The sequence below is a fragment of the Scatophagus argus genome, chromosome 3, assembly GCF_020382885.2.
Source record: "Scatophagus argus isolate fScaArg1 chromosome 3, fScaArg1.pri, whole genome shotgun sequence".
In the NCBI taxonomy this organism is placed as follows: domain Eukaryota; kingdom Metazoa; phylum Chordata; class Actinopteri; family Scatophagidae; genus Scatophagus; species Scatophagus argus.
Genome location: NC_058495.1, coordinates 13,229,698 through 13,243,522, shown reverse-complemented (window position 1 = coordinate 13,243,522; position 13,825 = coordinate 13,229,698). Strand labels below are relative to the sequence as shown.

Below are 13,825 nucleotides of genomic sequence, written 5' to 3'. Positions count from 1 at the left end.
TCTATGCAGCAGCCAATAGAGAAGGAGCAAGAAAGGCATTGCCAAGTATGGAAAGAGAGGAGTGGTGCATTAAATGTGCAGTCAGAGAGGGCAGTAGATAGACAAATACATTGATTGTAATCCTCGATTACGAACGATCACTGAATGCTACTGTTAATGTGATGTTTACGGTGCCTCAGAGTTCCGCCTGCTCCTTTCATAAACTTTGTAAAGGTCTCAGAAAACAAGCAAATAAAAATTAACTGTGTTTTTTTTATATATACCATTTACACTTTAATTTCTGCTCTCACCTTATTTAATAATTTCACATTTTCTAGGGAAGGGCCATTTTCATCTTCAATTAAATGTTTGGCGTAACGATTTTAAAATTATATTGATAATTAAATTATTCTGAAAATGCCTCTCAGCTGGTGTGGCAAAATAAAGCCTATAGTAAGCTATTCACATATAAATGTTACCGGGATTTGTTACTCACGATTATTTGCTTTTATTTTTTTTTATTTTTCTTTTTTAAAAGTTCTGTCTATAACAGTCAGTGTCCATAAATAATGTATCTTTTCTGCCATTTCTCGGGGATTCACTATTATGAAGAGTCCACATTTCTCTCGCGATAACTTCTGATCTTTCCTGCCAGTTGAAAACATGGCCGACGAATACGGACGGAAGTGGGACCGCTGTCTTGCTGATACAGCCATGAAAACAGGTTAATATGTTTTCTTACATGTAATTATTTAACGCTGTTATTAAGTATTCTACAGTACATTGCACCTGGTAAAAAAACCTGCGCCACAGGTTAAGGCTGCAGTCGAGTGACGTGCCGAACACTTCACTGACTCCAAGTGCGAACTTGTCCGCTGAATGAATATAACTGTCATTAAGTTACTTATGTTGATATTTTGTCATTATAATGATTAAAGAGGGACACCACACCGTTTGGGTAGAAGCTAGAGTGTAAGTTTTGAGTAACGGTCTGTACAGAGTGAGTGAACGAAGTCATTGGTGGAGTAACAGTATAGAGGGTGTAGCATACATTTATTACTGTCTTAAACGGTAATTCTGTAATTCTTCCCAGGCTGTCTCATCTCCCTCCATCTATGCATCGCCTGTAGATTGAATGACTATTTTACTTGAACACCAGCGAGGAGCACAACCGCCCCACTCTGGATTTCATAAAATTGCAGTCCTTACAACTATAGCATGTCTCAAAGGGCCTTGCAAATGTAAACATACAGAAGTGTCTGATTTGTTGAGACTTTCAGAAAGACAGACACAATTCAGACTACATCCACACTAAGGTAAAACTTCATCCACACTCGGACACCGCTGAAAAACTGCTAAATCTGTGGGTGGGAGAAAAAACAGCTGTTCTTCCCCCACCCACTCTCTGTGTATGAAGTGTTGTAATACAGCTTAAATCATAGATTAGTTGTTGTTTTTGACAGATCACAATATTTCTGCTTTTCAACATAGTGAGCAGAATATCGATGTAAATACAAACATGAGCCGTGCTGCCTGTTTAGCTGTGCTATGCTGTCTTGTAGCACTTAGCTTTATTTCAATGTTGGTTATGGCTCCTGTTTTCTTTTGGCTTCATATGATGTTATGATTTTTGAGTCCTCTACATCTTTTGCACCTGATGCACCAGTAGTTCGGAAAACAACTGAAAAGTAGGAAAAGACAAACATCGACTTACAAAATCTGACGTTCGCAGGCTTTGATCCACAAATAAACAAAGTAAATGAAGTTTATCCGTGATATTTGACCCAGTGTTGGTCCAAAACGTCTGCATTGTGAATTTTCTTTTAGTTCACTCTATAAGAAAGCTGCCAGTTTTTAGACATTTTTATAATTATCATGAGCAAGATAGCCACATAAAGATCAGTATTTTCTAGTGCCTCTATTTTATATGAAGGAGCCACAGGTGCAGCGTGGTAACGGCTGCTATATATTGGACAGTTGTAAAAATGAAAAGAGAGAAAGGGAGGTCAAACATAACTTCTTTTTGTAAAGGGAAAGAGAAACTGGTTGCATGTGTATTGATGGTAGGGAGTGAGACAATCCACAATATCCTCTTCATAACAGGAAACAAGAGTGTTTACTGGAAACCTGGTATTTAATTTGGAGAACCAATAAACAATATTAGAGTAAGACTTCACTGCAGTCCAGTTTGTTTCTGTTAATAATTATGTAAATCATATTGCTGTTGAAAATGGCTGCGTTTAACACTGAATCAAAACATGCAAAACCGAAGTCTGTTCTTTGTACGTACAGAGGGACCTTTTTTTTTCAGTGTCAGCAGTTACATCTGAATGGCCCTCACACAGAAACATCAATAGTTTTACAAAGAAATGTGATGTTAGTCAGTTTACTATTGTGATGTTGAGAAAAAGATGTTCCAGAGTTACACAAGTCAGGCTGCATTTTTAACTAAAGTCGCAATAGCAGTGTGATTGAAATTGAATGTCTTTATTGATGTCATTTGCAGAAAGCAACAAGGAAATAAGGAACAAGTGAATAACAATACAATTACCATTTCTGGACTTTATTTTCTGGCAAAACCTACTGCGTAGTTTCTGGCATGTGGCTTATATATTACATTCTACTCCAGCACAAATGTTTTTGTTATAATCCATCCCACTTGGAGATGTCCAGACAAAGAGAAAGGATGCCAAAATGACATGTTGATCTGCCCTCATATTTTGCCAGTGCTTTTACTGTATTACTGTCAGTGGAAAATCAGAGGCTTCAGTAATGCTCTGGCTGAAGAGCAAAGAAAAACTGATGCTGGAACAGACAGAGAACCTTAACTTTAACTCAGTCTTTGCTTGAAAATGATGCAGGGAACAATGTTTTGTTATTGATCTGTACTGATAATGAGGGTGTTCGTTTTTTGTGGTCTTGTTTGACATTTGTAAGTTGTGTAATAGAGAACAGTCTGAGGGTTCTGGTTCAGGCAAATCGGTCATGCTGCATAGCTCCCTGAATCCAATTAAGAGTCAGAGGGGCCCAAATGGCTGTGTTTTTTGTTTTTTTTTTAATGTGTTTTCTGTGCTGGCTGGCCTGCTGTTGGGTGTGGTGTGGCCTGCAGCGAGGTGAAGTTAAGCGCATAAACACATTCCTCCTCGAGATCCTACTCCGGTCCGAGCACTTCTGACAACGCAGCCAAATTCTGTGCCGGTGACTGTCCTGCTTGACCATACAGGGTCAACACATTGTTTAACTGCATATGTGATCCATCACCTCTCCTGCCCTCTACCCCTGGACACTGCTGTTGCTCCTTTTAACTCATTCCCCCTCTCTTGCACCCCTTTTACTTTTTTTTCTTTCTTTCTTGGAAGTCCTCGCTGCTTTTTTTCCTCCTGCTCTTTTTCCTAATGAGCAATGTCTTGCTAACTTGTGCTATTTACCAACTCTTGCATCAAACATAATAGCAGCACCCCACTGACCTCATTACAGCAGATTTACATCTAAGCCAGACAGTTTTTATGCTATCAGCATGATCACATTACCTCAGCTCTTAAGTCAAATCATTTGAATGTGTAGTTTAATCACGTCACTCATCCCTTTTTTCTTCTTTTCTCATTTTTTTTCTTGCTGTTTACAGTAACTGGCCTTGGTGTGGGCATTGTGTTCTCCGTCCTCTTCTTTAAACGTAAGTGTTCTTTATTAGCATAAATGCAGGAATTTTTTTTTTTTTTTTTTGGTTTGGTTTTGTAAGCACATGCATTTATGTTTTCATCTCCCCCAGGGCGCACATGGCCTGTCTCATTTGGTTCAGGTTTGGGACTGGGAATGGGGTACGCCAACTGCCAGCATGATTTTAGGTCACCACACCTGATTCATGGCCGCGTGGTAAAGGTGAGCACGGGGGATAGAATGTATTGTCTGTCAGCAGTTGTGCACACATTAACACATCATGCAACATGTGATAATTGTATGTGTTCCTTATATAGGACCAGCAGTGAAGGACTAAAGATGAGGAGGATTTGTCGTGAAGGTTCTCATCTGTTTTTGTGTTGTCCGTGTTATTTTGCTGCTCATTTCTGTGCTGGCACCAATGTCCGACAATGCCCTCATTGTGTTTATCAAAAGGCAGTCAGTGTATATTTAATAAAGTGATTATGGAAAACTCTGTTTCTTTCTGTTTTTTCTGTGTGCATGTTTTAGAAGATCGAAATGTGGTTTGGGGGTGGGAGGTAATTTTGTGTGTTAATGAGCTGGGAGACTCGAACTCCTGCTGTTTTGGAATGAAGACCAGGTTCAGCATCTGCAGCCCTGTTAGAGAGTGGGAGGAAGAAAAGTTGCAAAGAATGATGGAATAAAGAAAATGCAGTTGGTGGAAAACCAACGCTGATGTTGAAAGAGAATATGAAATAAAAAGGCTCACAGTTATGAGATACAGAGTATCAACAGACAGTTTTCCTATTTGTAGACGTAGGTTTCTCTGAATACCACGAGGATGTAACTCAGTCTGATCTCCATTAATCTAGACTATAGACTACATTTGCACAGTGTTTCATGCTTTATAGTCCTGTTTTAAGTTGTGTGAGTTGGCATGTTTGCTGTGACCGTGACTGTCTTCGTCACAGGGAGTTGGAAAAGTGCACATTTCCATATCAGAAGGAATCTCTTATGTTTTTTGTATTCATCGGCCGTGTGTATGTTTGGCAAGAGTGTTTTGAGTGTGATTGATCACTTACGTGCGGTTGCATCGGCTTGCTGGGAGAGAAGAGGGATTGTTTGTGTGAGTGCGTGCACAAGCACACATTTGTGCAGCCCCCTGGTGAAGCAGAATCCGTGGAATGCAGAGGAATGCCATTTCTGGACTGGAGCTCGATCTTATTACAAACAGGTGAGTTCTGCACTTTGCACTGTCAACATAACACATGGTTTACACGTTCACATCAAAGAAAACACTGGTGCATGTACGCTCTCTCCGGTACACACACACACAAACTCAGATTTTCCCTCTCCATCACAGTAACAGTTTTCTAATGTCAGAAATTAAGCCACGTCACTCATCCCCTGTCCATTAAAATATTTGTTTTCAAGTCAAGCGTGAAACACATAGGGGTGCTTATGGACCCAAGCCAGCCTGAACACCTGTAAGCAAGGCTGCACTGGCAGGATGAAGTGCAGGAATGGGGTGTGTGTGTGTGTGTGAAGGAGAGAGAGAGTGTGAGGGTGAAAGGGACCGACGACACGGCTCTGGTGTAACAGGGTAGCCAAAACCCATAGGCCTCACCTGTCTGTGCGTGTCTGAAAACCCCCTGATGAATCATAAGTACCAGCCTAATAATGCTGCTTAATCGCATTTGTTCATCTAATGGTTCAGAACTATTCAGTCAAGGTTGGTGAATGTCTGGCATGAAATATAAGACCAGACATGCCATGTGTGCTGCTGCGTGACTGCAGCTTGGTGCTGCTGATAATGCCTGAGAGAGACAATGAGACTGAAATTTAAATAAGCTCATTTAGTACTCTATCTGAGGACACTTTTTAGGGACTATGTCATTTTCACAGGGACATTTTGAACTTTCTGCTCCACTACAGCACATTTAAAATTGTAGTCATTAATTTGATTTGCAGATTGCATAGGAAACAAAACTCATGAAACATGATTTATTTCTTAGTTCAAACTATACATCAATAGACAACATAAAACAGTCATAACCAATGATGGAGGACTTTGTCAGAGCTTTCATTTAAGTAAAGTAGCAATAACAAGCTGTCAAAGGAATTCAGTTATATCTAAAATCCTGCAGTGAAAGTGTTATTTAAAGCTATTATTAGCAAAATGTAGGCCTACCTATGAAAAGTAAAAGCATGCAGTGCAGAAAAATGCCTCTGTGGTTTTTATACTATTATATCATTAGAACATTATAATGATGCATTGACATTTAAGTGGAATTTTCCTGTTGCAGATGAACATGCTGAAGCACTTGAGCACTTGCACCTACACACAGGTCTGTATAATGCTTACTGTTATTTCAAATGCTTTTTTGCTTCTAATACATGTGGACTTCTTTCAGTTTGTGAAAAGTTTACAGAACTTGTGGGAGTTAAACATTGTGGTGTGTGTGCACTGGCTACTTTCCCTCGAGGATCTGAAGTTCTTTCTTCTGAATGCTGTTCTCAGTAGCTTTGAGCCAGAAAAGACATTGATATTGAACAGTAGCTGACCTGGTCATCATATTCCAAATGCTAGGCCCCACATTCCCATCTAAATAGGATTTTAAAGTAGCCCATTCACTGGCAAGCACATCCGAGCAGCGTTGTGCGTTTCAGCAGCAAATCATGAGTTTGTCAGTGGCTCCATTTAATGAGATCAAGTTGTCATGAGTTTATGATAAAGTAATCTGCAATTCATAGAAATGCTTTTGATTTTGAGGAAAGTGTTAAAGGGATCAGAGCGTTGACTCACATCTGTTTTGATAATTAAAAAAATCTTAAAAGGTATGTTGGAAAAGTAATGCCAGATGTCTTTGCAAAGCTCACGCACGACCGTAAATATACCCTATTTGTGTAATCTTGTCATATTTGCATTTTTGCCCTGTAAATCTGATCTGCGGTCTCGCCTCGCTCCTACTTAAGGAAACTTTTGAAACTTTCCCAACAGTTTCCCTCCCTCCTCGTTTTCTTTCGTCCAGAAACGGCTCAGCGGGACCCCTGTCTGTGGGCTCAACCGCGCCTAACCCCTGCTCCAGAGTTTTACAACAAAAGGCAACAACTTGGAAAGTGTTTTTCAGCGGAGTTACAAGGGAATTTAACACTGGACTGGAAGAGAACAAAGGGGAGGGACAGTCTGAGCTGATGGACTCGGAGATGAGATAGCGCTCATAACCTACCCCATCTCCCCATCCTTCCCTGTCGGACGGACGGCTCTTTTTTCTTTCCGGATGATGTAACTGTTTTATGACAGACTGAGCCCGGATTACGAAGTGCTCATATTTTCCCTTTTATTATCAGCGCACGGTGATATCGGACGGGAAGCCGCATCCTTTTAGGTTTTTGGAGTCCAGGTTTCAGTGAGGGGGCTCAGCTCAGCGGGACGTTGCGCAGTCTTCAACTGGCTGTTCCCCGGGGTCGATGAGGGGTGGTAAGTACGTCAACTAAATTAATGCTGTCGGGCTTCGTTACTCACAAAGTACTTAATTACTCGTTACAAGTTTGAAAAGTAACGTTATGTTAACTCTTTCAGTGAACTGCTGTACAACACGTTACGGAAACATTAGTTTTTGTGCGAGCATTGCATCCGTTAACGTTAGTTAGCTTGCTACACTTGTTAAAAATCACGGCTGCAGCTTCTCCCACCATCCAGTAACCTAATTCGCGGGATAAAAGCTATTATCTCGCCGGTGGGGAAAAAAACACACGGGGAAAGAGTTGAATATATAAAGCTAGTGTGGTTTCTCAATAAAAGACAGCCAGAAAAGAAATACTTGTCGCCTGTTTAGCCTGTGTCAGCCGGCAGCCAGCCCTTAAACGCAACTTGAGATAATCAACTGACATCAACGTACGTTAAGTTACTTGAGTTTGGCGTCACGCGCTGTTCAATTGCAGATTGAATTGTTTAAACACTCGAAAATGCCCGGGACAAATAACGACTCGTTAGTTGTAAAATGTAGTGTATTTGAAACAGTAATTACTTCGTTACTGTAACGCGTTACCACTTTATTATTAACAGGGTGCTCGGTTTGTTCACGGTGTTGCGCTTGAAGGCAGACGCGTATTTAATCAAGTCCGTCCTTCTTGCAACAGCATATTCCCCTTTAACTTTCATATCTGCTACGAGTATGTCCCATAGCCAAGGAGAACTCTGTTGATTCTTGAAGGCAGGGCTTGTGTCCGAAGCATATGGAAGTGTTGAAAAGTGTGTTAAGGAGTCTACGTGGGTGACCGGTGGACACTTTTTTATAAGCAGCAGGAGAAAACTATTTTGTAAGTCGTAAATGACGTGACTGGTTGAGGTATTTTTAAAGAAGAGAGTGAAGCAGAGCAGAAGACAGGCTTTGGTGTTTAAGTCAGGTGGTGTGGAGTGGACATTTGCTTCTCTTCCCATTGTAATAGCCTCTTTTGGGACAATACGAGTCCTTTGTGATATTCTCTGTGCAGATGGCGCTTCAGATAATTGGGAAGTTTTCTTTTCAAATTGTTCAAACGAGTCAAACACGATAACTTGGCAAAATATGAGTCGCGGGGATCTCTAGGTTTCAAATTTCTAAATCACCAGGAAGTTGTCAATCCACATCTGCAGGGATGTGCAACGTTTAAGGTTAGGATTGACTATAAAACCAGACTGTGTCTGACCAGTGGACCCCCAGAAACATTAAGAAATGTTGTATCCACCGTTGAGTGAGTGTTTTTGTCTGGAAGAAGGTTAACAGAGAGGTAACATGCCGCGGTTTTCTGCCCCTTTAGGCGCAGTCATGTGGCAGAGGATTCAGATTTGCTGCACACTGTTTGCACTGTATTCAGCGGCACCGCCTGCACACATCAACCGCCTGGCGCTGTTCCCTGACAAGAGCGCCTGGTGCGAAGCCAAGAATATCACACAGATAGTCGGGCACACGGGATGTCAGCCTCGCTCTATTCAAAACAGGTCAGGATGAAGGCCCTCTCTGTCTCTGTCTCTGTCTCTGTCTCTTCCTCTGTCCGACAGTCTGTCAGTGCAGCAGAAAACGTGAATAATCCGGAAATGTCCGGATGTCAATGGTTGCATCTTCAGGGTTATGCCTCATTCAGGTAGCCCATAAGAACACACAGGTTCCCAAACTGTTAAATGAGGGGAAAAACTATTATTGAAATTCACTATAAACACCAAGTGTAATATATAGTATTTAACATTACAGATCTTGGACACAGGAGGTACTTTTTCCAAAAACAACTTCAGAAATGTGTGGTCTGTTTGATCTGTTTTATATTCATAGTTTTCCTATAAAGTAAAATGGGTTTGGGCTCTTATGGCTCTTAAGATACATACTGTCAAAGTGATGTAGGCTATTTAATATTACACAATTTCAAGCTGAAGTTTCATACTATACAAATACAACCATATATTTCATACTTTTTTTTTAAACATACAGAAGTATTTCAGATTTTAGTATTTTACTGTACCTCCCTAATCTGTCTGTGCTAATCTGCCTGCTGAAGATATATTGTTCTTTTTATTGTATTTATTGACAATAAGAATAAAAACAGAATGGCACTAGACATACCCTTTATGTAACATGATCTGTAGTCAGTGGACAAAACACTCAAAACTAACCCTGTAGCTCTTCCAATTTCTGTACTGCCTTCAATTTATTTGATTCACAGGAACCAGTTGGGTTACAGTTCATTTGTTATTCTAGTAAGGTTCACTCAGGGAACACTGATATGAATTCTTCCCTGAGCTGCACCCCCCCGGGGACACGAGTACCAGTTTTGCACACAACTTCCCATGTTTAACACAATAATATTTGAGAAGAGACATATTCTAAGCAACTTAATCATGATTTACATTTTTAATCAGAAGTTGACAGTGATTCATTTCACTTGTATGAATAACAAATCTCTGTTTTGTCATTTTGTGGTCGGCCTGAGCCTACCAGGCATCCGCAAGTTTGTCTTATACAGGCATGAATGCCGTGCAGTTGAATCGAGCTTATGGTGTCTGTGGACACAATGAAAATAATTCTCTCTGTCGTCCTCACAGAGCCTGTCTGGGCCAGTGTTTCAGTTACAGCGTCCCCAACACGTTCCCACAGTCAACCGAGTCTCTGGTGCACTGTGACTCCTGCATGCCTGCCCAGACACAGTGGGAAGTGGTAAGAGTTATTGCACATTAGCTCATGTAGCAAGCACACACTAACACGGACTTGTCAAACTCACACACAAAGCACAAGCTTCCAACATGAAAGACGGCAGTCACTGTGCACTGGCAAACGCAGAGCACGAAGAAAAAAAACTGGGGTTTTTGAATTGATTTCTGTCACAATTTTTGCAATCCCCTACGAACCTTAAGTCTGTATTTTATACTCCTCTAGAGTTCATTGTCCCTCTTAGCCAGAAGGAATCTAGTCTTGCGACAACAAAGGCTTTGTAGTGAGGTGTATGTAGTTTGGAAAGCTGCCAGGCTGGCTAGCCGGGTGGGACCCCAGGTGAGATGGCCTCAAGTTTCACTGGAAAATGTTGTATCTTTTGGAGTGCATTGCTGTTACCTGATAGATTCATTAATTTTCTTACTATTTTTGTAGCATGAGAAAGGCCAGAGAAAGTGCATTTACAGTCTCATCTTACTTCTAATTATCTGGAAATGGATGTTTATGTCTGTGGTTATGATTGTTGTTGCAGGACTTTAAACAAAATTCAGTTTGAAGCAAAACAAAGTCAGCTCTCATGAAAGAGGATACTGCACCATGCTGGTTTGGCACTTGTGGTGGATCTGGATAAAATAGCTGAATGATCATTTTCAGTGGGCAGTGACGGGAAGTTGTGTGTGGTCTCGAGAGGTAGAGGACCTTGTGCCACACTGACTAATACATACACATACACACACATATATATAAATACATAACAAAGATAACACATTATATGTTCAAACTGATAAATTTTATTGTGTTTTGTAAGTGTACACTCATTTTGAGTCTGGGTGAAGTATATGACTTCAGTATGCTTCATAATGCACCACATGTTTTCAACAGCTCACAGGTCTGGATTGCAAGCAGCCCAGTTTTGTACCCACACTCTTTAACTATGGAGCTACACTGCTGTAACACGTGCACAATGTGGCTTGACTTTTACCTCCCTGTAAAAGACATTTTCTGGATGGCAACAAGTTGCTTCAAAACCTGTTTGTACCTTTCAGCATTAATGGTGCCTTCACAGATGTGGAGGTTACCCGCACAATGGGCACTAATGCACCCCCATAACGTCACAGATGCTGTCTTTGGACTTTGTAACAGTCTGGATGGTGCTTTTCCTCTTTAGCCCAGAGGAGACTACTTCCATGATTTCCAAAAACAAAATGAAATTGAAAATGTGGGCTCACAGACCACAGCACAGTTTTCCACATTGCGCCAGTCGATCTCAGATGAGCTCAGGCCCAGAGAAGTCGGCATTTCTGGATAATGTTGACATATGGCTTTTGCTTTGCATAGTAGAGTCTTAGCTTGCATTTGTGGATGCAGCAACGACATGTGTTTACTGACAGTGTTTTTCAGAAATGTTCCCAAGCCCATGTAATATCCTTTATACAATAATGTTTGTTTTAAATGCTTCTCTGGATTCTCTTAATCTTTTCATGGTATTATGGATTGTGGAGGGTGAAATTGTTTTCAGTTATGCATTAAGAAATATTTTCTATAACTACTGGACCATTTGCCCACGCAGTTTTTCAAAGTGGTGAACCTCAACCTTGCTTGTGAACGACTGAGCTTTCAAAGATACTCCTTTCATACTCAGTCATGATAGTATCAGCTGTCACCAGTGTTCAGTGTTCATCAAACTCAGAGTGAGTGCAGGTGTGTTCTAGGGCACTGAGAGTACATATGGTTTGCATGTGTGTGTGTGTGTGTGTGTGTGTGTGAGTGAACAGGTGACTCTGGAGTGTCCGGGCAATGAAGAGTCCCCTCATGTGGATAAGCTGGTGGAGAGGATCTTTCACTGCAGCTGCCAGTCCTGCAGTAAGGAAGGTGCCCAGGAGGGGGCGGTGATGCAGCTGTACCCAGCAGACAACGTGGTGGACGCTCCGTCTTTATCTGACACCCTGAGCAGCGTTCAGTCTCACCCTCTGCCTCCTTCTGACACACACCCTAATAAGCATGCTCACCCACACACAGACCATCACACACTACCACACACATCAAATGGAGGGTAGGGTCATCTTCCAACAACTTTTGTCACTTTCCTCTTCCGCGTTTCCTACTGTCCTCCACCCTGCATCCTTTGTACCTATCTGTAGTATTGTAAATGCACTTTGAAAATATGGCTTCACTTTGTGTTCAAAAGTTTCTCTGCAGGCACACACACACAAACTCACAGAGCCATGCTGTCAGATTACACTCAATTGTATATAAACTCGTACAAACGCACCAGCCTGTGCACTCTTTTTGTTTGCTGATTATACACACACATGTGAGCATCCAGACATGACTATAGTCTGTTAATAAGCTGTAGTCTCAGTACTTTTAATCTGATTTAATGCAATAAATTTTATTGTTGTGGTCACTGCCCTTTTGTCTGTTGTTGTGTTTGTGCAAGTGCTAGTTAGCTCGTTCCTTTTTTTTTTTTTTGCTTCAGTGAGTATTACAAGAAATTGAGTTCGTCTTTATGTTGAACCAAAGAACAGCCCACAGCTTCTTTTCAGTGTTTCTAAAAACAAAGCTGTGTCTTTATTTTCATGTGGCTGCTGTGTGGGTTTGGGACATGGCACATGGTGGTGTTGTCTTAGATCAACAAAACTCCAGTAATGGAAAAACATTTAATAGATGTTGGTGCCGTGCACTGGAGCACAGAAGAGCTGCATGGTGGGAAGAGATCCTGCTGTTCGCTGCCTCACTGGCCTGAAACTGATGCAGATGTGCCAGACAGTTTAATGAGATGCTGTGCTGGAAAGACACAGAAAGTTTTACCCAGATACCTTACCTTGTTTATCCATGTCATTCAGGATTTGAAAAATACTTAATAAAGTCCATCTAAAGCTAATATCACGAAATTTGCTTTCTGAGCAGTAGAGAGACAGTAACACAGAGAGGAATTACTATTACTACTTGACTTGTCTAAGTCAGACTGCAGATTTTCTCCCCTGTCTCACACAGTGGAGTCATGTTAGGAAGGGAGCTCTTTACAGCCAGCGTGGAGGGAAAGTAACCACTAACTCCTTTAGTGTACATATGGTATGAACCAATCTCCTCAAGTACAATGTTGATTCAGAGTGGAAAAACACACTACAGAGGGCAAGTGGAAGAATTTAAGAGATTCTGTTTCCTTAATTGAGGTTCAAAATGGGATAACTGGCACTACATAGGACGTGGTTAATGTTTTTACAACAAGAACATATAAAAAAAATTTGTTATGCTTTGCGCTGTAAAGTAAGCACAGAGCCCACAATGAATTTACCTTTCATAAAGTCTTCTGGAAAGATAAGCAGTGTTAAGCTGATGCACCTTTAACACTAATGTAACCAGCAGAGTCTTATAATTAGTGAAAAGCTGATCAGCTGAACATGCAAATATGGCAAAATGTGTATACAGATAAGCGTACAACTCAATATGAATTTTCTAACGAGTGAATGATAAACACAGGTTTTTCTTGCCGAGTGGTTGATGAGCTGTTTCTTCCAAAGAAGTCCTTATTTTTCCCTACATTTAGCTGAGACCCAAAGCACTTCCAGGAAACTTTATGGAAAATTTCAGACCTGTATTTTAGCAGTAGTATTGCAATCTGGGGTTTAATAATACTTTGTGGGATACTGACATGAAGTCACTCATAACAGTAGCAACATATAATAAATAACATAAATATTAATAATGGGTCGCCATGGTGGTGCAGTGGTTAGCACTGTTGTCTCATAGCAAGAGTGTCTGAATCCCGGTCTGGGCCCTTCTGTGTGGAGTTTGCATGTTCTCCCTGTGCCATCGTGGGCTTTCTCTGGCTAGTCCGGCGTCCTCCCACAATCCCAAAAACATGCACATTAATTGTCTACTCTACATGTCATCTGTCTTTGCATGTCAGCCCTGTGATTGACTTGTGACCAGTCCAGGGTGTACCCCGCCTCTCGCTGGGATAGGCTCCAGCTCCCCTGCGACCCTGATGGATAAGTGGTATAGAAAATGGATGGATA

At 41.1% G+C, this 13,825-nt stretch overlaps 2 protein-coding genes across 3 annotated transcripts; both read left to right on the top strand.

The window, feature by feature from the left end:
- The first annotated feature begins 559 nt into the window (after nucleotides 1-559).
- LOC124056389 (MICOS complex subunit Mic10-like) lies at nucleotides 560-4,132 on the top strand. The gene is made up of 4 exons (XM_046383781.1): nucleotides 560-703; nucleotides 3,605-3,652; nucleotides 3,749-3,858; nucleotides 3,954-4,132. Exons 1-4 carry the CDS (start codon nucleotides 643-645, stop codon nucleotides 3,963-3,965), a joined length of 231 nt encoding a protein of 76 aa, XP_046239737.1. The 5' UTR covers nucleotides 560-642; the 3' UTR covers nucleotides 3,966-4,132.
- Nucleotides 4,133-6,610: 2,478 nt separating this feature from the next.
- On the top strand, nucleotides 6,611-12,215 carry nbl1 (NBL1, DAN family BMP antagonist). Of its 2 annotated transcripts, none has more exons than XM_046383772.1 (4): nucleotides 6,611-7,099; nucleotides 8,422-8,602; nucleotides 9,698-9,809; nucleotides 11,579-12,215. In XM_046383772.1, exons 1-4 carry the CDS (start codon nucleotides 7,090-7,092, stop codon nucleotides 11,858-11,860), a joined length of 585 nt encoding a protein of 194 aa, XP_046239728.1. In that variant the 5' UTR covers nucleotides 6,611-7,089; the 3' UTR covers nucleotides 11,861-12,215. The 2 variants fall into 2 exon arrangements, with proteins under 2 accessions (XP_046239728.1, XP_046239729.1); XM_046383773.1 differs by lacking the exon at nucleotides 6,611-7,099 and adding an exon at nucleotides 7,795-7,941.
- Nucleotides 12,216-13,825: the final 1,610 nt, after the last annotated feature.

Excerpts from the sequence above, each read along its gene's own strand:
- LOC124056389 (XM_046383781.1), top strand. The coding sequence starts at position 643 with ATGGCCGACGAATACGGACGGAAGTGGGACCGCTGTCTTGCTGATACA. Across the intron at positions 704-3,604 it reads TGATACAGCCATGAAAACAG|TAACTGGCCTTGGTGTGGGC; the intron begins GTTAATATGTTT and ends TGCTGTTTACAG. Across the intron at positions 3,653-3,748 it reads CTCCGTCCTCTTCTTTAAAC|GGCGCACATGGCCTGTCTCA; the intron begins GTAAGTGTTCTT and ends CATCTCCCCCAG.
- nbl1 (XM_046383772.1), top strand. Across the intron at positions 8,603-9,697 it reads CCTCGCTCTATTCAAAACAG|AGCCTGTCTGGGCCAGTGTT; the intron begins GTCAGGATGAAG and ends TCGTCCTCACAG. Across the intron at positions 9,810-11,578 it reads CCCAGACACAGTGGGAAGTG|GTGACTCTGGAGTGTCCGGG; the intron begins GTAAGAGTTATT and ends GTGAGTGAACAG.